Here is a 22,096-nt window from a genome sequence, read left to right on the forward strand (position 1 = left end):
TCAATTCCTCATTAAGAGGGTCATCAGTCCCTTCAGACCTGAATGGCCCGGTTCCAGAGCCAGCACAAACCATAGAGTTTCCCAGTAGCAGGGGTTTATCCAGAATTCCGATTTTAGGGGGTGTCGAAATCCTTTAGGGCGGGTGCTGGGGTGGGGTGCTCGTGGTTGTGGAATCTTTTTTTGAGGGGAGGGGGGTGTCGAAGCCCTCCTGGGGGGGATGTTAGGGGGGTTTTAGGGGTGTGTGTATATATCCCTGACGATGAGCATGATTCTTCTTTTGGCTCTTTTGGTAATGCTTGAAGCCCTGCGGCTATCGCACTGTGGCGGCGCTAGCTACTACACCACCTTCCAGCATCAGGAAAACCGTGCTGCACACATCTGTCCACACTTCGCCCATGTTTTCATGGCGGCCCCCACAAGCTAACAACGCGTTATAAAAAGCGGCATGCTGAGCTACAGTAGTCGCGAGAAAGCGCTGTAAACACTTCTCGAGTCGTTTCAGCGAGTTTACCATCTCACGTGGAGCATTGCCTGAGTGTATAAAGATGGGCTCGCCCTCTGTGCAAATGGATACGAGTAACACGGGGCGTCTGCGGAAGCTAGCCGCGAAATTTTCAAATTTGTCGCGTCCCGACGGATCGGCAGTGCTGGCGCAAGGTAAGCGTATTGGAAGCTTTTTCACCTACTTCCGATTGTCGAGATTTTAACCGCCTTTTTTACCTAGGCGAGACTGTCGTCCAGGCAGGCGTTTACGGGCCGGCCGAGGTACGACAAGCCCGGGAGCATCACGAGAAGGCTACGACAGAGGTGTTCTTCCGATCGAAGACCGGCCAACAGAGTAAGCAAGACTGTACTGCTGTCTTGTAAAATTCGTACATCTGCTTTGCTTGTGGGGTACTTAGTAGCTATAATGTGTATCCAGGCGCTTGTTCTAGTACTTGCGTGAAATGTGACAAACGAATGAAAATAAAGCAAAGTGGACTATTGTTTCAATTTCCTCCTGAGCGAGGAAAATTATGTTCAATAAGTTTATGGACTAACCATAAACATTTATCAGAAGTATCTTTGCGTTTTAGTGCCTCACTCCAGGGCGGGCAGGGATTTGGGTATATTGCCGGCAGCCGGCACTTTGGCTAGCACTGTCTTCTGATTGGCCGTTTAGGCTCCGAGTTCTTCAATACATACCAGTTGCGAAACTCCGCTTCAGAATCCGGGCGGCGTGGCTCCCCCCTTGTCCAGTGAAGCTGAGGGGCAAGTAGAGCGACTAGATCAAGCGTACCTTTTTTATAGCATCTTCGATAAACCGCACCGGTGCACATCGGGGCGCACTGGTGTGCCTTTTTATCCTCGACAAACCGCACCAGTGTGCATCATCTTACCTTGATAAAGCGGGGTGCACTGCCGCGGGGCAATTTTCAGTTGCCCCGCTGCGCACTGAGATTCGACGGTGCCCCGGGCAGCAATCCCGAGATGCACAGCGGACGACACGGGCGAAGCGGCTTCCTCCGCCATCCGCTGCAGTGACGGCGCATCAACGCACTCGTGTGAAGCCGGAACAGGATGTATATTGCTGCTCACAAGGATGAGTTGCTTGCAGATTCATCAGGCAACGATGCGACAGGCTCAGAACGGGCGCTGTAACGGCCAGCGATTGTAAATGACGTGAAGAAAGGCTGCATGCATGGCCAGACAGTTGGAGCTTTGCATTTGTTCCATTCGATTGAATTATGCATACAATTTCTGGAATGTCCAGACCACAAAGACCTACATGCTTTGCTGTAGCGGAAGGGCGGAACATTACGGTCACTCGTGTTATGGCTGTCAGAATGAACACGAGAAGCCTGTAGGTAGCTGTAGGTTTTGCGGAAACGGTGGAAGTACGTTGTCGCGCAACTGTGACGGATATGGGTTTTGTCTGCATATAATCATTGGCTTTCAGGAAATACCCTTTGTAGTAGCGCTGTGCCATATTATGCTGCTTTATTGTCACTCGTGAATGTATCTATAAGTTCCTTTCACAGCTTAAGAGATGGCGCTTGGGTAGAACCGCTCGGTTGGTCCTCGATCAATGCACCATCGCGGGGCACTGCGCCCTGCACCGGTTCTGGGGGCAAACCCCGGTGCGTGTTTATCGAGGATGCTATTAGTGGCTCTAGGGGCAAGTTCAGAGGTGTGCCCCTAGGGGACGAAAACTAGTCTTAGGTAAACTACTACTTAAACACATTGTTTTTGCAAAATTATGCTTGCTTTTTGAATTAAGACATAAATTAGGCAGTATGTTCTTGTGTTTTTACGGTTCTTAATTTTATGACTTACAGCAGCAGTCGCAATCACTTGGGTACTGCTTCAACTTTCTGCCGGCAGACGACAGCCTAGCCAACTTGCCTCGTGCTTACCCCAGTGCAGGGTTGGCAACTGCAGACAGGCTTTTGATACGTGGGGGCTATGGGGCGTTTTTCAACTGCCATAGAGACACAACCTCTCCAATGTGAATTTATTCACAGCATGTTTACAAGAATTATTCAGAACATTGTATTGGGAACAGGTGGGAGTAAGGGTTAATGTAGAATACCTCAGTAACCTCAGATTTGCTGATAACATTGCCTCGCTAAGTAACTCGGGGGACGAATTACAAAGCATGCTTTCCGCACTGGACAAACAGAGTAGAACCGTGGGCCTGAAAATTAATATGCAGAAAACTAAAGTAATGATCAAGAACCTCCAGACAGCAGAGCGGTTTGAGATAGGTGGCGAGGCAGTGGAAGTGGTAAGCGAATATATCTACTTAGGCCAAGTTGTGTCCCCGGATTCCAACCATGAGGCAGAGATAATTAGAAGGATGAGAATGGGGTGGGGTGCATATGGCAGACATTCTCAGATAGTGAATAGCAGCCTACCATTGTCCCTGAAGAAGAAATTGTATGACAGCTGCATCTTACCGGTACTCACCTACGGGGCAGAAACTTGGAGGCTCACTAAGAGGGTTCAACTTAAATTGAGGACGACTGAGCGAGCAATGGAACGGAAGATGCTAGGTGTAACATTAGGGGACAAGAAGAGAGCGGAGTGGGTCAGGGAGCAAACTGGTGTTAAAGACATATTAGTAGAAATTAAGAAGAAGAAATGGACGTGGGCAGGGCATGTAATGCGAAGGCAAGATAACCGCTGGTCATTAAGGGTAACAGAGTGGATCCCTAGAGAAGGCAAGCGTTGCAGGGGGCGGCAGAAAGTTAGGTGGGCAGATGAGATCAAGAAGTTTGCGGGGATCAATTGGTTGCAGCTAGCACAGGACCGGGATAATTGGAGATTATTGGGGGAGGCATTTGCCCTGCAGTGGGCAGAGATGGGCTGGTGGTGGTGGTGGTGGTGATGATATATTGAGTAACTCTGGTTCAGGCTGGTTCATTGTAACTGCTATGTCTGCTCAACGCCTCCTGTGTTTTTCCCTCCGCCAGGCACGGAATCAGCCCTGGTTAGCAGGGTGCAGTGGTTTCTGATTTCTGGATTCTGATTGTGAAGTCGCACGTTCGAATTAAAAGTTCCTCCAAAAATGTTTTCACATATATATTTTTTTATTTTTTTATCCGTGTGATTTTGTTCGCCTTATTCACTATGTCTATTTATTCAGAAACTCGGTTCATTTACGGCATTCGGTCTTTATATTATTCAAGACCTGCCTTAGCTGGTCTGGTTGGGTTGGGTTAGGTTTGGTAGGATTGGTTAGGTTAGATGTTTGCTTAAAATACATATGCGAATAAAGCACACACGAGAAAAAAATGCATCCGCGCAGGAGATAGTAAAATGCTGACTGCCGGCGAAAAAATGCCGGCAGGATGGTCGCATTGTCGCGACCAGCCAATGAGGGTGCAAAATATCGTGTTTGCTGTTTTTTGAACACATTCACCGCTAATTGCACTACAGCCAGCACAATATCTGGGACAGATAAATATCCCGCAGCCGATCAGTATCCAATCCAACAAATATCAGCCATCGATCAAATGCCGGCTGTTGGCCACACCCTTTTGTTATTAGGGACATGTTTCTTTGCGAGGGATTTATTTCTCTGTATGTCTCCAGTTGAGGCAAATATACAGTGCGCTTAAATTCGAACAGCACACATGTAGGAGTGACAACCGTTACAGGTGCCATCATCGCGCCCTTGAAGGGCTTTGAAATTGTGGTACCAGTTTTCCTAATTATGTTTTGCACTACCGTAAAGTTCTGAGCGCATGCCCACCACCGAAACATCGCCCTCCCCCCTTTAGGGGTGGAATTTTTAATTTACTAAAAGACCCCAAAGATCACTCATCCCCTTAGAATCGATGGCTTTGGCGCCGATCATAGCGCCGAACAAAGCGAACGCCAATCATCTATTCATGTGTTGATGCGGTTACTTATTATTCCTTTCCACACTTGAGCCGAAAGCTCGCCCATCTGGTATTTTTTTTATATCTCCACAGTTTTAATTGGCGGTGCAGCAACTTTTTTCTCGTTTTTCGCACCTGACGCAACAGATCGCCCATCCCGTATTTTTCATGTGATATCTCTGCACTTTGGGTGGGCGTTGCCACAACTCCACCATTTTGGTGGATCGGTCATTTTGCACTGACTGGTAGTGTCTCTCGAATTTGTTTTCAGCAGTCATCGCAACGATGGTTTCAGACAGACTGCATTAAGCAACTGCCCTTCTCGGCAAATCCTTGTGGAAGCAGGGATCTCCAATATACAGCAGTTGCAAAGCTCCATTTCTAACTTCAGGCTGTGCGAGTACCTCTGGTTCGAGCACCTAGGGGACAAAAACTGAACTTTGATAAACATTTACTTGATAACACAACTTAATATGAGAAGGCTTGCTTTCAAAACTAGAAAACGTTACATCATATACTGCTTGCTTATGTTTGTACGATTCTTCGTTTATGACTTGAGTACTACTTCGACTTTTTGCCAACAGATGGCAGGCTAATTTTTGCCTAATTTTTGCCCCCCCAATGCAGGGGGCCCAACAGTGGACCGGTTTTTGATACATGGGGGGCCTACGAAGAGTTTCTGAACTGGTGTTATTGAGCAACTCCCTGTGGAAATACTGAGTGCAGCAAATCTGCCACTCCAGTCTCTAAAGTCGATTTCTGTCCGTAATGGAAATGTCGCTTCCGTCACCAGGTTGTGCCGACCGCATGTCCGAGAACGTGGTCCGCAGCACCCTGGAGACGGCCATGTTGACGGCCCTGCATCCGCGGGCTTGCATCTCAGTCACCTGCCAGGAACTCCACAACGATGGAAGCGTATCCTTTTTTCTCACCCCTGACGTGCCATTTCTGCAAGCCTGGCTTCATTTCATTTCAAATTATTCTATCTTAAAGGGGCCAGTGGACAAAATACAAGCTTGTTTTATTCGAAAGATTTCGTGTTTTATAGTGCCCCCAGTGCTTCTTCGGCAGCAAATGATGCCGTATTCACTAAGAAATTAATCAATTTAGGTTAAAATTTTGATTCTCCTGCCAAATCATATGTTTTCGTGACGTCTGTCATGAAGTTTTGAGGGCGGGTATTCAAACGAATTTCCACTGCGTCATTTGGGTCTGCAGCCTTGCTTGCCCGTCAGTCCTCCCAGATGGCGCCACCATACTCATCCATGGACCGTTGTCTGCCGTTGCTTTGTTTTGACCGCATTTGCACCTGACTTGTTTTTGTTACTGTAGAAAGTAATCGTTTCGTGTAACATGGGGTATCCTCGTCAAATAGGGTCACGTAAGACAACGTCGCTTACACCAATCGGCCAGCGTCGTGTATGACAACTCTAAAGGAGCAGAGTGCTGTGCAGCTAAAACAAGCAACTGCGCCCAGTACCAACAGTAGCGCGCATCAGTACTTATATGCTTACATGTATTTTCGTAACTTACATTGTTCACCGCACCATTCTTACTGTTGTAACATGAATATGCATAACATTTAAGCGAAAATAGCTGGCTGGGCAAGCTTATAACCCGTGCCGAATTTGCCTTTGCTTTTGATGGCCTCAGCCAATCGCAGAGCTGGCACATATGACATCATAGGTTCTGTTGCAGGAAATGAATTAGTGGGTCGCATGGCCATTCCCTGTTTTCCTAATTATATAGCTTATTTGAGTGAAGTGTGTGTTAAAAGTGGTGTCAGTGTGGTTCTAACGAGTCAGTCTTTGGAATGAACCAAACTTGTGTTTTGTCTGCATGGCCCCTTTAAGGGCCCAAAGGCCCTTAAGGTAGAATGCCCCAAGGGGGAAGGGGGGGACATACATCGAAGGTTGGTTCAGCTTCATAGAAAAGTAACAATAAGAAACTGCACACTGATTGCAAGAAATAAAAATAAATGAAATGCATAAAAAAACAAATGCGTGCAAGGTGACAAATAAATTGTAGGGGTACACTAAAAGCACAACTAGAAATGAACAGAACTAGTGTGGTGTTTCACAAGCATTGTTCGGATCACGCAAACCGGTCGGCCTTTCGCGAAACGTTTTGTGGACCCTGCAAGAAACAGTGTTATCTGATAACTGTTGTTGGAACAAAACTGTACACAATTGTCTGATCTTTAAGAACTGGAAGTTGGTTAAACGAAAAGCACAGAGCATCTTTGACAGAGACCGAGCATTTCATCTGCTGTTCAGAAAGGGGTGACCGTACAGGTGTGCTCAGGGTTCAAATGGTGTGGAAGTGCTTCTAGCGTATCACTTGCCTTATTTGGCACGTGTGGGGAGGTATTGTTACGCGAAGTGATGAAGCGCCGTTGAAACTTTGCTCTCTTTGCTGAGCTTCTGTGGTTAATGACAGTGCTACTTCTTAATTATAGTGTGTTATTTAGGGGAGCAAAGGCAGGAAAGTAACCCTAAAGCAGTTGTTTCGCTGGCACAACAGTCCCATTTTGACATTACCCATTGAACGAGTGTTGAGTTTGGTCGACTGCACTCTGCTCTGGCAAGGACTGGCATAGTGAAAATGGTAGTGTTTCTCTGTTGCATTGTAGGTGTTATTTGAGCCATTCATAACACTACATAATACTGCTGGCAGTAATTTATTTCTTCCTGGATGCAAGGTAAGAACGGTAAACAACATCTGCAATAGCACACTGGTAAGGCGGGCTAGTTGAAAATGGTTCATGGCTGTAAATGCGCACAAAAACCAAAGGAGAGAATGAAAACACACACAACACAGTTTTCAACAAAATTTATTATCAGAAAAATGCACATATATAGAGGCACTGTCACATGACTTGTAGGGGTACACATGCGCCGATAGCTTGTTATTCTCTTTATTGAGCAAGACCAACAGTGAAGTAATGACACATTCACGTTTCTGCGAAGAAATGTGGAAGGCTTCTACCTACTCTCTTGGCACCTGTTTTTTGTGGGAATATAAAATGTCTGTGTTATGGAAACACTGTGTGTAACCACATTGTGTGCTATGAAGGGCTAAGTGGGTAAAAGGGGGCCCCTGCAAGCTCGACGTATGCTGTCCTAATCTGATGTTGATCCAACGTCTAGTTTGACCAATATACACATGACGGCACTTCATCGGGATGCGGTATACGATGCTTTTCCTGTATTCGACAAATTGGCGTGAATGTTGTACTTTACACTCTTGTGTATCATGGAGCTGCTGCTCGAACTTATTTCAAACAAGTGAGCACACGCTATTGTGCACATGCTAAGTGAGCACACAGAAAACCCCGCCTGGGCACCAAATCTTGCTACCACTTTCTTTAGCCGATGTGGTAAATCGTGCGCGTAGTGAATTACCGATAATGCGCCGCGCTCATTGTTCTCGCGTTCTTTTTATGTTTTCCGCCGACCTCCGACATGGTGGCTTTTGTCACTTTCGTGCTGGCCTCGGAAAGGCTACCTTCCTAAGTCACGCTACTTGCCGGTTGAAAGCCTGCCCCACTGTGTGAGCAAGATTTCTGCACTGCTGACTTCAAACAGGCCACTGCAATATTCGGCTTAATTATTTTTGAGTGGTCTGAAGTGAAATTGAAAAGTGGCTTCTCTGATCGCAGTAATAACATCCAATAGACGTGATCCTTTTTAAAAGTGAGTTTCAAGTCCAGGTATTGTAAGCTGCCCCTACGCGGATCCTCAAAGGTGGATTTCAAGCCCTTCCCTCGAGTATAGAAAACAGTCGCCACTTTTTGTTTAACCATTGCCAAGTTGGCGCCAGTTGTCAACACCAAATAGTCATCTGCGTACCTGAAAACATCTGACTGCTAGATCTTGGACGTCCCTGACCAATTGCTTATCCACAGTACCGGGAACAATTGTACTCAAGCCAGGCTCTCTTTTCTGCATGTACACATTTTCACCACAGCCGACAACAGTGCTGGCTGAGTAAAAGCGCAGCAGTTCCAAGGAGCTCTCAGTTGACATACCAGATTTGTTGCGAAAGGCCACTTTATCATTTTCTGCTGTGATACATTTTTGAATGCGTTTCTTCATTTCGTCTTGAGGCATGGAATACAGTTAAACCTCGATATAACGAAGTCGTACTTGGGGCCGCAAATTTCGTTAAATCGAGAATTTCGTAAAATCGAGGTTTCGATTTTACAGTTCATTTAAGCAGTTATTGAGGTTTCAAAACCTTGCCAATCACCAGGAAACAACTGCTGTCGGGTCTGAGAGGCAAAATAAAACGTGCCTCGACCGGAATTTTGTTCTTCCTTTTTTGCCGTGACTTCGTTAAATCGGAAGCGCCGCACAAAATTACTTCGTAAAATCGAGACAGAAATACATGCATTTAGCAAAATTTTGATAGAAAACTTGAAAAAATTCGTTATATCGCGAATTTCGTTAAATCGAGGTTCGTTATATCGAGGCTCAACTGTAGTAGAGTTCCTTTAAGGCTATGCTGAACCCTGAACAGTTTGTGGTGTTTAGGGAAGACAAGTAAGAAGCAACTCCCTTGGAGTGGGTTATCAAGAAAGGGTTGTCAAGGATCAAGGAATTCAACATGTGTTGCAAAAACCCTGCTACCGTGAGCTGTCTTGTATGCACTCTGATCCCATTGCTCGGAGGGGAATACTTGGTTATGGTGGCTAGAAGGGGAAGGTGATGCCAAGGGCCGGTCAAAAGCGATGCGCCAGTTCATGCCTGGCATGCGATGGCACTGCTTTCCGTAGTTCGATGCCTGCCTGGCCGCCCGCTCTACGACTCGGCGCGCGGCGGAAGCGCAAACCAGCAGAAGTTCGCCGCACGCGCAAGTGTAATTTTACCAAGCACGCAGGTGGCTTGGGATGGCATATACTTCGCAACCCTCACTGAGCACTGCGCGCGTTCTGTTCCGATGCGCATAACCTATGCAATCCCGAACGTCACGCGCCTTTCGCTCCCGACTTCCAATGTTGTACTCCACGCTTCCCATTCTGTACTCGACGTAATATTAGACAAAATACAGAGAAGAGACCATACCCGTTTGCATAAACACACAGAGCACGAAAACCAGCATTTTTTGAAAGCCGAACGTGTACTAACGACCACACGGAAACAGAAATTCAAAGGGTTCTGACTCTGCGACTACAGCCTCAACTAGTAGAAGGAACAAATTGTTCAGTTTTGACGTACAGAATCTCTTTCCTGTACATATTTAGACTGCCAACATTTTACTTAAAGCAAATAAAAAATGGATTAAGTCTGCAACTAGGAGAAATAGCAGTAAAGGCACTTAATTTTCTTTAAAAAATGCGCAAGTATCAATGCTGAACTGTAAATGCAATAGAAAAAGTTTGCATTTGAGTACTGCAGTGTTCAGTCTCGATGCCAAAAAAAATTTAAATTGCTACGTCTTCAACTACGGTGATCCGTTTTTGACATTTACACAAACACGTACGAAGAGTGAAAAAATACGTGGGTATACTTGCATACAGCAGCACTTCCTCCTGGGAAGGAAAACAAACTAATTCACTGTTCCAATACAGCACTCTTAATTTTAGCACCGCATGTCTTTTCTCACCACAGGTCTTCTCAGCACAGGTCTTTTCTTGGCGTTTGGGCTTAGCAAACTGCACACTTTTCGCCAAATCCTTTGCACGGAATCAGGTTGGAATCGCCTTCCACAAGCAGCTCATGCGCCATTGCACTTTTAGTGACCTCTAAGATATTCACGAGTGGCTTGAAAGAAAACTTTCACCTCAATACTGCACTCGATTGCAGTGAAGGTATGGGACATAGGGTTCCACCCCGTCTGACGCCTGCGAGCGTCACCTGAAATGGGCTTCAATAAAAGTTGTTTCTCTCTCTCTCTCGATTGCAGTGAAGAAAGCGACTTTTTCGAATGCAAGGTTCTGGTGATCCAATATGGCACAAACTATAAATGCTGCAACATTGTCAGCACCAGCAATCTCGTGCTTCGCCAAATAGGCGCTTTGCGGTTCACATTTCGCAATCTCAGGCACGGTTGGGGAGTTATTGGGAGCGCTTTCGTCTCCATGGGCATCGGTAGCATCGTTGCGCAAAGAGGCGACGACGCTACCACGGTATAGCGCCATTGCCGTGGCAGGTAGGCCGCCCGTAAGCGTCCTGTGCGTGCTTTTCTGGGGTGGCTTCTCTGATAGATACTCGTAGACGTTTGGATAAGTAGTAGGGATCGCGTCACTCATAATTTTAGGTCAGTAGTGAGAATTCTTTACGCAAAGCAGTGCTTCGGCGACACTTTCCATTTTACGCCAGAGCTCATTGAGCTCTGCAGTGACCTCTGGATTACCGCTTTCAGTACTTACAGAAAGTTAGTTTTTAAAAAGTCGCAAACTCAGCCTACAAGGCACAAAGAAAACGTGTGTGAAGTAATAAACACACGACGGAAGGTAAAGCACATTTCAAACGAAGTGAGCATGCCTGGTCATACGCCAACCCCGCTCGTTGCCCGGTCTTCGCTTTCAACAGGCGTCGACGACCGGACCGGAGTGCCACCCCAGCCACCGCGGCGGTGTCATAAAACGAAGAATCGCTTTCCCATCAGCGGCACAAGTGCGCTGACGCCATCTCACCTTCTTCTAGCCACCATAGCTTGGTGTAGTATGTCTCTTCGCGGAAAAGAACACGTCAAGTACCGCGTCCTTTGCCTTATTAACTTCACACACCAACTTTTCCAAGTTGCATTGCTTCAAGAGCTCTACCACTCGCTTTCTTGTTATAAGGGGTTGTAAGCTTGCAGAACGAGCACTTCACGCTTAAATTTAATGCATATTCTTTTTATAGCAGTAAGAGTGGTGGGGTAAACAATGGAAGTTACGCACGCACACGTAAACTATAGGAGCACCAGTGCATACTGCATGCACTATGCCGGTTACAGCTGCACAGCCATCCGGTGCGTTGAGCTTACATTGGCCAGCTGGCTTAAGCGACATTGTCTTCTGTGACTCTGTTTGTCGAGCGTACCCAATGTTTCACGTAACGAGTGTTGATCAACTGGAACAAACGATGTCCACGCACAAATCCAGTCAAAAACAAAGCGAGGACGGAAAGCGGCTCCGAGCGGTATGGTGGCACCGTCTAGGAGGGCTGACTGCAAACAATGTGCTGTGCCATTTGCACCAGCCCTAGTCTGCATACTTATATTCGCTTCAGTACTTGATCTGGAAACGTCGTTGCAGACGTCATGAAAGACACGATTTAGCAGGAGAAGGCTTAAAATGTTCAATTTCTCAATGAATGAAGCATCATTTGCTGCCAGACAAGCACTGGGGGCAATATAAAACACCAAATTTTTCGAATAAAAAGTCTGCATGGCCCCTTTAAATTAATAGCGAGGATGTGCACGAAAGTTGTTGCTCTTGCCAGTCAAGTGTTGTCTTGGACCACAAACCTGTATCACCCGGCCTTGCTCTCTGCATCCAAGGGCTTCTCTGTATTCGCCTACAAAAGTTGTTGACAGGCACTGCCACGCAACAGCAAGTGATTGGTGCCACAAAGCTTGGAGGCCTAAAGCATGCTAAAGTTACACCCGTGCTGTGAGACACACCGTGGTACTGGTAGTCTTGGCTTGTTTAGCCCACTTAGTAGTCTGCTTTTCATGATGGATCCTTGTATAATGGGTGTCTTTTTGAATAGCTAAGCATCTCTTCGTGGACTCGAAGAAGCCCGTTCATCCATTTGCCCGCTATGTGTCACACTTTTGAAGCACATGAAAATCGTGTACAAAGGTGGTAGGGCCTTCATACTTTGAAATCAGACTTTTTATATGGTGCCTTGAAAAATGACGTGCCAGCTGTGCATTTCTGTGTAGTAGTGAGGGGTGTGGTAGGCAGCACCACATATGACACATAGGGTCTTATGGGGGTACTTAATGAAAGGCCATTGGTATTAGCATCTGTGGGTGCAGCATTGGAAGTGTGCCACAGTTGGCGGCAAGGTGCCAGGAAATAAATGAAATGCTGTACAGTCGAACCTCGTTATGTTGAAGTAGTATCAGGACTGTAATTTAGTTCATTATATGCGATACTCATTGTAACAGTAGAGCTAAGAATTGGTTCAAACTAATCGGTAATCTGGCTCCAGCAAAAATCCTTGATGCAAAAACACGTTATTTTAATCTTCAAACCTACTATAAACAAGGTAACCCTTATCTTTCTCCTTGTGGCATTTCGAGAGCAATGAACCAGGACATGAAACGGGAAATTTCCGACAGGACAAAGTTTGTTTGACACAATAGGTGTGCATTCCTATTTTTTCGTGGAAGGATGTGATTTTTGTCTGGTGGCCCATGATAGCACTGAACAGGACGAAGTTTTCCACTGAACAAAGGGGCCTTTTCTACTTCTGCAGTTTTGGATGCCGGGAGTTTTTCCTCCCAGTCTACTGGTCAAATATTTCTTCGTTATATCTGAGTGTGCGTGCGGCTCTCACAGTTTCATTTTCGTTATAATCGAATAGATGTCACTGAAATGAAGCGGGACCAACCAAAGTTCATATTTAGTTCGGTATAGCCTATAATTTGCTATATCAGTGTTTGTTATAATGGGGTTCAACTGCAGTTATAAAAAATACTGGACTAGCATTTAAACGGCAATAAGTTAGCAACATGTGTTTGGGTGAAAGTTTAAATCCAGGAATTGATGCAAGTCATAATCTAATGCTAGTGCCCAATGTCTAAAAGGTCTGAAACTTAAATGGGATTGAAGCGGTCATCCGAGTATTCCGAAGTACATTGGCCGGTCATGTCATATCTGGTGTGGGTGGGTTCAAAATATTGCACCCCCCCCCCCCCCCCCATCCCTCCTCCCAGCATCATCTTTTCGGAACTTTGTTCCCAAAGTGTTTTTTTTTTTTTTGTACTGAGCTCCTGACTGGCCGTTTGCATGACGCGTTAATGAGAGACCTTGGATAGAATCATCATCATCAACCCATCTGCGCCCACTGCAGGGCAAAGGCCTCTCCCATGGATCTCCATTTATCCCAGTCCTGTGCTAACTGCAACCAATTGATCCCCGCAAACCTCTTGATCTCATCTGCCCACGTAACTTTCTTCCGCCCCCTGCCACGCTTGCCTTCCCTAGGGATCCACTCTGTTACCCTCAATGACCACCGGTTATCTTGCCTTCACGTTACATGCCCTGCCCACGTCCATTTCTTCTTCTAGATAGAATACCTGGGGTGAAAGACTGCCGTACGGGTTTCTTGTAGGTCCAATTTGCGTGACTGAGGAGGAGCGTTTTATCTTCCACAGCAAAGGGTTGCGTATCTTGTGCGAGCTCCTTTTGAGCACGCTTTAAAAAGCAGCTGTGAGCACATTGTGTACGCAGAGAATGCCAAGCACGAAAGGCGGGGGAGAAAACGTGCAGTGTGCAGGAATTAGCCAGGCATTAAGAAGTTTCGAGTACACCGTCACCTTAGTAAACTGGCAGTCCATTGCTGCGACCGCCTTCTATAGCGCCCACCATTGCGTCAAGCTGGTTATTGCTGCCCATCATCCTGCAGTCCGCGCATGACCTTTTGTGCGAACCAACTTGACCTTGACGGCCACTTGGACAGCTCCTGGCGTGCTGCATCAATGCGGCCTGCCTGGCGGCCATCGATGCAGCGGTGAACATGAAGTGCCACGTGGCCGCCGTCACGGGGGCCCTGACCAAGGACGGGAACATCTTGCTCGACCCAGATCGCCAGCAAGAGCAGGTGAAGGGTTTGAAACCTCATAACCGGTTCTCTGGCCAATACCGCTTTGTGCTTGTCCATCCATTAGACGACGGGAAAAGATGTCCCCTCAGGAAAAGATGTCCCCTCTTAGTGTTTCCTACAACGAGTGTTGAGTCGCCAAGGTGAAGAAAGTGCTTTCTTTGAGCTTGTTGTCCAAAATGTGAGCCACGGCGCCCAGCCATTTCCGAACTATCGTCAGTTTTGACCCGTCTTTCGTGAGGCATCCACAACGCCCACTGGTCAGTGCAAACAAGGTAAAAAATGAACCTACCTGTTGTTGAACAGTAGCCTGCTGCTGGGATAGGACAGCAAGCTCATTTATCAGCAATCGTTGCCACAGGCTCTTTTATTCACGGCATCAGCTATATTGCAGGAAAACCATGCACCCAATGTATGTGATATCCAGAATCATGTTGTAGTCATCAACCGGGAATGTGCGAATATTGAAAACTTTCGAATATCAAAGCGAGTGTTGCAACATTCAGTTTGTCTTCAAGTCAAACCACACTATGTGAGAGCTTAGGATATTTTTGATGTATTTCTAAGTTTGAAAGCAAAAAGGGACCGCTATTTCAGTGAGCTGAGATGCACTGAATTACGCCTTATTAAAGATTAGAGATGACTCTCTGAAAACACGGGAATTTATTCGTTAGAATGAAATAGCATGAACAACCACTGCAAACACGCTTCCACCGCTAGCGGCGCAAGGCTTTCCCGCAGTGCACCGGTGGCGTGCGGCTAAGCGGCAAGAGGAAGGCACCTGTGGAGTGCCTCTTACTTCTTCAGCATTTGGCCAACTCCGCCCTGGTGCTTCTTGTTTTGCATCCTGATAATGTGGTCACACTCAATCGGCCTGTTCAACACACACTCGCCCACATCAAGCTTTTGTTACTTTAGATAAGAAAGCATGGCTGCATACTCGCATAATCCCTGGTTTTCTGATCAAATGGTGTGTGAAGTTGGTCTTGAAAACTTGCAACGTTTTTTTTTTTTTCGAGGGGGGAGGGGGGTGGTGGATGCAGGACATAGAAAGAAACAATGAACTTTTCCAACTTCATACACTTTGGCACCGTTTACCTGCGGTGCACATTTATTGTGACGGACTCGAAGCAATTTTTCTCTCTTTTTATACGCCCGTCTCATGCGCTCATATTAGGCCTAAAATGACATCATTGAACCTGTATTCTTGTGCATGTGGAGATGCAGCACAAATGGTTTTAAAGAATAAATTTGTGCGTTAACAGCGAGAACTAGACCCCCCATAGAAAATCCGATGCTGTGGGGATGATGCCCCCACTCTGTGAGGGCATGCTGGCATGAGCTTAAAAATCAGGCTAACATTCCTAGCCTTGTGTGGCCCTATACACCGAGCTTCTCACCTGGAGCTGATATGAACGTTCGTGGAACTGCAATTTATGTTTTTCTATTGTAAAAAGCAATGGGTATATTGCAGCTTGTCAGAATGTGTACCCTTATTACAATAACACTAAAGCAATTGTGGTTGAGGTCACCACATGAGGTATAAGGCCGCAATGCAAAACGTAATATCATCAACAAAGTTAAATAGGAGCTAGCGGGAAAGCTTGTGTGTGTTTGTTTTATGGTGTAGAAAAATTTCACAAACCTCTTCTATTGAGTATTTTATTTTTCTACGGTAGTTACCAATCAATGCTTGACAGAGTGTATTTTTTAGATTTCTTGCTTGAAATTGCAGAATATTCACTTTGATTTGGAACTGTTTGAATGAAATTCACTGCGTAAATAACTTTGAAATCAAGGGTAACTATTCTCACATTCCTATTATCGACGCCCATACACTTCCGCTCAAGACCGAAATTATAGCCCTTCAGAATGCACGTACTTGAAGCCAGTGACATTAAATTTGCATTTACAATGCAGCAAATGTCAAACACACGAGGACTCATCTGCAGCGTCCAGGCATCAGTGCTGATTGAATCATCCGGCAATAACCTTGGAGTCACATTTGTGAAGATGCACTTGAGTACATTACGGGTACAACCTCATTGTAGATTGTCAGGTTAAGCTTGCACCAACCGCACAGCTTCCGCTATTTGCTTTGCTTTGGACACAATGCGAAGAAGCTCTGCCACCGTGTCATGGGTTGCTTGAGTAGTAGCTTTGGTGCAGCCTTTTCTGTACCAAATGTGTGGGCAATACGTGAGGATTTTTTTTTTTCTTTTCCGGCGGTCTGAAAGTGGGGTTGCGGATTATATGCAGGGGTGGGTTATATGTGTGAAAATACGGTATTCTGTCATCATGGCCCCTTTCAATAATTTTTTTTGATGAAGCACTTAGTTGTTTGCGCTCCTATTTTACACATAAGTCGCGTCTTCTAGTCAGTTTTGTCTAAAATATGGTGAGGCAGCAGTTTGTTGTTTTGTTTTTTCGTAAACAAATAAAAACCACTTTTCACCTTTGGGTGGAAGCTAAGCCTTTCTAATGTTTTCTTTTTTTTTTAATGCTCAGGATTACTAAAATGTGAGAGCAAGTTAGTCTGTATCAGTTGTTAACAGCACTGAGAATGCTTGCACAGAGAACCATTCCTTTGGCAGCAGACGTTGTGTAATAACATGGCAGCAAATGCTAGAATCCTGCTAGCAGGTATCACCGCCAAATTCATAATTTTCCCTGCTGCGTGAAAACTCAAAACATACCTGGCATCTTTTGTTAACACAGGCTTTCAAAGCACACACAGCGAACCACATAAACATTTCTGAACAGGCTACCTGACTTAAAAAACACCAGCTGTTGTTACTGTTTCAGTTGCAGTCATGTATTTGGCCGTGGTGTAGAAGACAGGAAGAAGAAGAGGTTGCTCTTTCCAAACTCCTCTCTCAACACGAAACTGCTGTCACTTGGCGTCTGTATGAAATGATCTTGGCAGACAGCCTTATATAAGGCTAGACGAAGCCATTCATTGTAGTTCTATCTCAGCTACGAGGCCAGCAGTGCCATCAAACCAGTAGCGGCGAGTGGGCATTACCACCGTTTTAGCATTGTAAACCACGATTAATCGGCGCCCCCCGAAATTGCGGTGCATGTTAATGTTCCTGACTCCAGAAATTGTGAGTGACGAACGCATAAGCGTCCCGCCTGCATCATGGCCATGATGATCTGCTCAGCTCATCTGGGATACCTGTGATGGCCTAGCCTGACTTTAGCCCCATCCTTTTAGATGCGAAGCATCTCATGCTCGGGGCTGTGCCCCTCCCTCCCTTGTTGTTGTCCGCCGTCAGCACTCTACTGCGCATGCGTGTCTCTTCAGCCCCGTCAGCGTTTGGCCTGACGTCAGCGCAGTCCGCTATAAAAAGAAATAGGTGGCGCCCGGTTTTGATCCCACGACTCTCTAGCCGGAACGGGAGGCACGTGGCGCTCTTCCCACTGCGCTACAAACTGGGACGGGATCATGTGCTACGAACGCACCTTATGTCCTTGACTCATTCAAACTACGTCAAGAAGCTACTGATACAACGAAGGCACGCCAAGCTGAACATCAACGGAAACGACGAACTGAAAACTTTAGAGGAGGATGTTGAATTTCCCGTGGGAAAGCTGTGGCGGGAAGCGCCACGCGCCTTGCAGCTAAACCAGAGAAGAGGACGAAGAGCGGGGTATGAGCGTGAGCACGCAATAAAGACAGATGAGAACCAGGAAGTGTTCGATCAAGTAACGCAGGTGTCGGTCTCTTCGCTGTCTCTACATGAGTGTTCACACTACGTTCCCATTCGTGCTCCAATAAATGAAACAACATAACGGCAACACAATGGAACCTACATGGAACCCCCATGATGCTTCGCATCCTCCTCATGGTTCCCCACGGGAAGATGGTGTAATTTTTTTATTCTTTCTTCTCTCTTTCTCTATCTTTTTAATGCTCTGCTATGCCCTTTATTCCCCCTATGCGAGCTCCCCGCCGAGCTAAGTATCTCCAGTGCACTTCTTTCCCTGGAACCACAGCAAATGAACAGGCCAAGGAGACTATTACATTTTTATTATCATTATTGAAATGTTTTTTTTATCGTTTTTTTTTCTGTCTTAAACGAATGCAACCGATTAAGCGATCAGTTAACCGGTTAAAGCCTGCCGATTAATCGGATTAAAATTTTTAACTGACGCCAAGCCCTAATTTGAACCACTTTTTGTGAATTACGTTTGATTTGACTTACAATTCAGTATCCTCACTCCCTGTTTGTCTTGCGTTTTTTTTTTAATACACGACATTCACGCCCTTCTTAACCCTGTGTTTCATTATGTTTTTACATGCAGTATTTTTTTCGGCACCTCTGTCATTCATTGCCGGTGTGTTTCACTCACAAATCAGTATTTTAGTGTTGCCATCGGTACTGTCTCTCATTTCTTAAGAACTAGAAACGAGAGACAGTTTAAAGTTTGGGTTTGGAAGGTGGGGACCAGAAAAACTCGTTTTGCCTTCCAGGCCCAAACTTCAAACGATCGTAACTTCTGCTACAGACCAGATAGAATGGTCATGTCAGTCTTACTGCACTCCTTGATTTGTGCACAGTTCACCGGTACCTCGTTCAGCTGCATCCCTCCAGCAGTTTTTTTACAAAGGCTGTCAAAAAATCAAGCAGAAAAATCCGAATAGATTTCAATATAGCCGTTTTACACAAAAACAAATTTTATATCTACAATCAGAACGAAAAACTACAGATGTCCCCCAATTTCCATAATCATAACTGAAAAAATAGACTTTTTTTGGTTTAAGACCAGTGTGCCCCCTGAATATGGAGCTGCCCTGGAGCACTTCTAGGCAGGACCGTCGCGGTGGCTCAGTGGCTAAGGCGTTGCGCTGCTGAGCACGAGGTCGCGGGTTCGATTCCCGGCCGCGGCGGCCGCTTTCCTTATGGAGGCGAAAAGCAAAAACTCCTGTGTGTACGAGATTTCGGCACACGTTAGAGATCCTTAGGTTGTCAAAATTAATTCGGAGACCTCCACTACAGCACGCCTCATGGCCTGTGACGCGTCGGCGCATTAAACCCTACAATCAATCAGTCAATCAAACTTGTAGGCGGTCGAAAAGGAGAGACGAAAGACACCAACGGTGCCCTTGTCTCCCCTGTGCTGCAGGATGCGCGGGCGGTGTGCACCCTGTGCTTCCAGAGCCAGGACCACAGGCTGGTGTCGAGCTACACGCGGGGCCAGTTCACACGGGAGGAGTTCCGCAAGTGCCTGGCCCTGTGCCAGGCTGCCGCGGGGGAGGTGTTCGCCTTCTACCAGGACGCCCTGCTCAGACGCTACTCCAAGGAGCTGAAGCCCGTGGGAGGAGGCGATAGCGATGCAGATTGAATAAACCATGCTTTGCCGCGACTTCCGCCCGTTTCTTGAACCCCCCCTGTCTGGCATTGCAAGCTGACTGTGGCAAAAAGTGCAAGGTCGTCATAAAGAGGCGAAGCAAGAAAAAAAATTAAAGCCGTTCCACTCAGTGTGAAAGCTGTCGGAAGTGCAGAGCAGTGATTCGCCATAAAGGGCTGTAGCGCCGTTATCTGCTCACTGCTACCGCCCAATGCAATGCAGATTTCCCGCCTTTGCAGTGCTCGTGCGCCCCCTGCCTGAAACTGCGCCAGCGGGAGTTCTGTTCTTTTTGTGCTTGCTTTTCCTCCCGAACGTGCCGGCGCTGCACTGCCACTTTTTTTTCGCTTATTATCGTAAGAACGAACCCAACGAGCGTTCCTAACTAAACAAACGTGGGCGCTGCCGGTTAATTACGTATATTCTGCCTCAAATGTACCTGCAGTTTTCTTTGCGCTAAACAATGGGGAGATGTATGACAAGCGCCAGTGGTTCACGAGTTTCGAACGCTTATGACTCTTGTTACGAATCAGCCCGCCGCTCCGCGTCAAGCTTTGTGCAGCACTCTTCGGCTGTGTGGCGAAGCCTCCACTACGTGCGCCTTTCGAGCAGGCCTCCCTGTCGGTGACTCACGCTTGCAGCCGACGGAGCCAAACGCGTCGCTACATGTCCGGATCGCTGTCGCCTGTCTCTCTGCGTGATTCAGTAGTGGCAGACGGGACATGCCGAGACTTGTCCGAAGGACGCCGAAGCCGTTGCAGAGACCTCCTCTCTCCCCTCTCTCAGACCAACCGCTCACAAACTCTGGAAAGAGTGTTGTGTGTGTCTTTGCCGTTCGTGCCGTGTGCAGGAAGCAAGGGAGCGCTTGTTTGACCGTTAGCGCTTTGGGTATAAATAAGAGCCCCCCAAGCGCTGTACTTCATTCCTGTTCATGCTGTCACCCTGCTCGAGTCCTGTACTGTAACCTCACCCATCGGGGCATTGTTCTTAAGAGTCGGGCTTTGGCTCATCTCTCGCCATGCAGTAAACAAGTTAAGTTTGCCTTCGGCTTCTGGTCTTCTCAAAGTCAGCAACATTGGCTGGCCGCTCGCTTCACCACGCTACAACACGCATGTCAGAGGTGACGGAGCTCGGCTCGGGTACGCCTGCTCATATGCAACACTATGTAGACCGCTTGGCTTTCGAAGCCTCTGGGTTACACCACGACGACGGAACACCGCATGGCTCTACTTGGGTCCAGTGAGCGAGCTACGATGACAAGGCAAGCCCCTAAAGTGCTCTGCACTTAAAAAAGAACGATAAAATAGACAGGCCCTGTGCATTGGGGTTGCTTGTGCTCCACCTGACGCGCTACTTCAACATAGGGCTGTGTTCATGCCACAGCTTCTGGTCCGGGCCTGATGCTGCACATTTACGAGCTGAGCACAGCAATGGAGGCAACATTTCCATCCTATTATTACTGCAGAATGCTCCTCCACAACTCCTTTAATTGTATGGCACTGGAGCTTGATTTTCTTGAAATGCTTAAACAAAAAGCCCAGGAAAAGAAAGGGAATCCACTTACTGTTTTAGTTCAATGTGGGACGGGTTCATCAATTATAAGAATGCACAGTTTTTAGTAAAATGTGTAAAGTAGGTCGCATCATCAAAACCGCAATAACAACTGAATACAAAAAAAAGACGTACTAACGTACTAAATTTTGTGCCCATCACGTTTTACTTTATTATAGTTTGAAAGTCTGAACAATGATATTTGTATATTGTGAACATTTGGAATTGAAATTGTTAGTCGTAATTCGATTCCACAGTCACTGGTTGGTTCCAGCCGATGTCATGCTGATTTTCGCTTGGCTTGGCTTGGCTTGGTTGACGTAATTTTCCCATCACTACTTCATCCGGTTTGCACATCGCTATATCCAGTCGGTTTCCAGCAAGAAGGGAGTGCAAGGAGTGCTATTACAGGAAAAATACGTAGTGCCGGAATTAGTGCTTTTGCTTAAAAATTAAATTGAGATCGCAAACAAGTTGCAAATGCGACTTGAGCCCTTTTCTGTTCATACCCTTATGGGGACAACATGCAAAACTTCAGTCGGTGAAGTACAAGCAAACTGTTTGAGGGATTAGGTGCTAGTTATACATAACGACAATTGTTCAGTGAATTCATGCTGACAATAAATACACCACTACAAAGTATTTCATTTCATGTGCCGCTTCGCATCTCTAAATAAGTGCAGTGATTGAAACCACAAAACACATTATTCTGCATGCCAAGCTTGACTTCAATTTCGAAAGCTGTGCGCATTCTGATGTTTTTGTTTCGACACGCCTAGTCTTCAGGGACTGGTTCGCGGAGCAGAACACAACTTTTGGTGTTTGACGCACCGAAACTGTACCTTGGTGATGAGGCGTGCTGAAGTGTGCTCTCCCTCACATCTTGGGCGAATGCAGTAGTGAAAGCAAGGTTTGCAATAACATCATAAGAACAGGTCTTTCAGCTAAACTTGGTGTGGAGTGGAGGCTTGATTACTGCTAGCCAACCTAGATGACGCCACCACACCGCGGCACACCGTTTTCTGCCTTTGGTTTGTTTGTGACCGTATTTAAACCTGGCTT

General features: G+C 46.4%; 1 protein-coding gene across 1 annotated transcript; it reads left to right on the top strand.

Annotated features, from left to right (window-relative positions):
* The first annotated feature begins 376 nt into the window (after positions 1 to 376).
* On the top strand, positions 377 to 19,501 carry Rrp46 (exosome complex component Rrp46). The gene is made up of 5 exons (XM_077707755.1): positions 377 to 657; positions 725 to 838; positions 5,161 to 5,282; positions 13,991 to 14,131; positions 19,262 to 19,501. The coding sequence occupies exons 1-5, from the start codon at positions 546 to 548 to the stop codon at positions 19,478 to 19,480; spliced, it is 708 nt and encodes a 235-aa protein (XP_077563881.1). The 5' UTR covers positions 377 to 545; the 3' UTR covers positions 19,481 to 19,501.
* Positions 19,502 to 22,096: the final 2,595 nt, after the last annotated feature.

Source organism: Haemaphysalis longicornis, unplaced genomic scaffold (assembly GCF_048455015.1).
Source record: "Haemaphysalis longicornis isolate Haplotype H1 unplaced genomic scaffold, Haemaphysalis longicornis Haplotype H1 scaffold_4, whole genome shotgun sequence".
NCBI lineage: Eukaryota > Metazoa > Arthropoda > Arachnida > Ixodida > Ixodidae > Haemaphysalis > Haemaphysalis longicornis.

Coding starts and splice junctions, on each gene's coding strand:
- Rrp46 (XM_077707755.1), top strand. CDS start 546: ATGGGCTCGCCCTCTGTGCAAATGGATACGAGTAACACGGGGCGTCTG. Junction 5,283..13,990: donor AACTCCACAACGATGGAAGC/GTATCCTTTTTT, acceptor CCACTTGGACAG/CTCCTGGCGTGCTGCATCAA. Junction 14,132..19,261: donor CAGATCGCCAGCAAGAGCAG/GTGAAGGGTTTG, acceptor CCTGTGCTGCAG/GATGCGCGGGCGGTGTGCAC.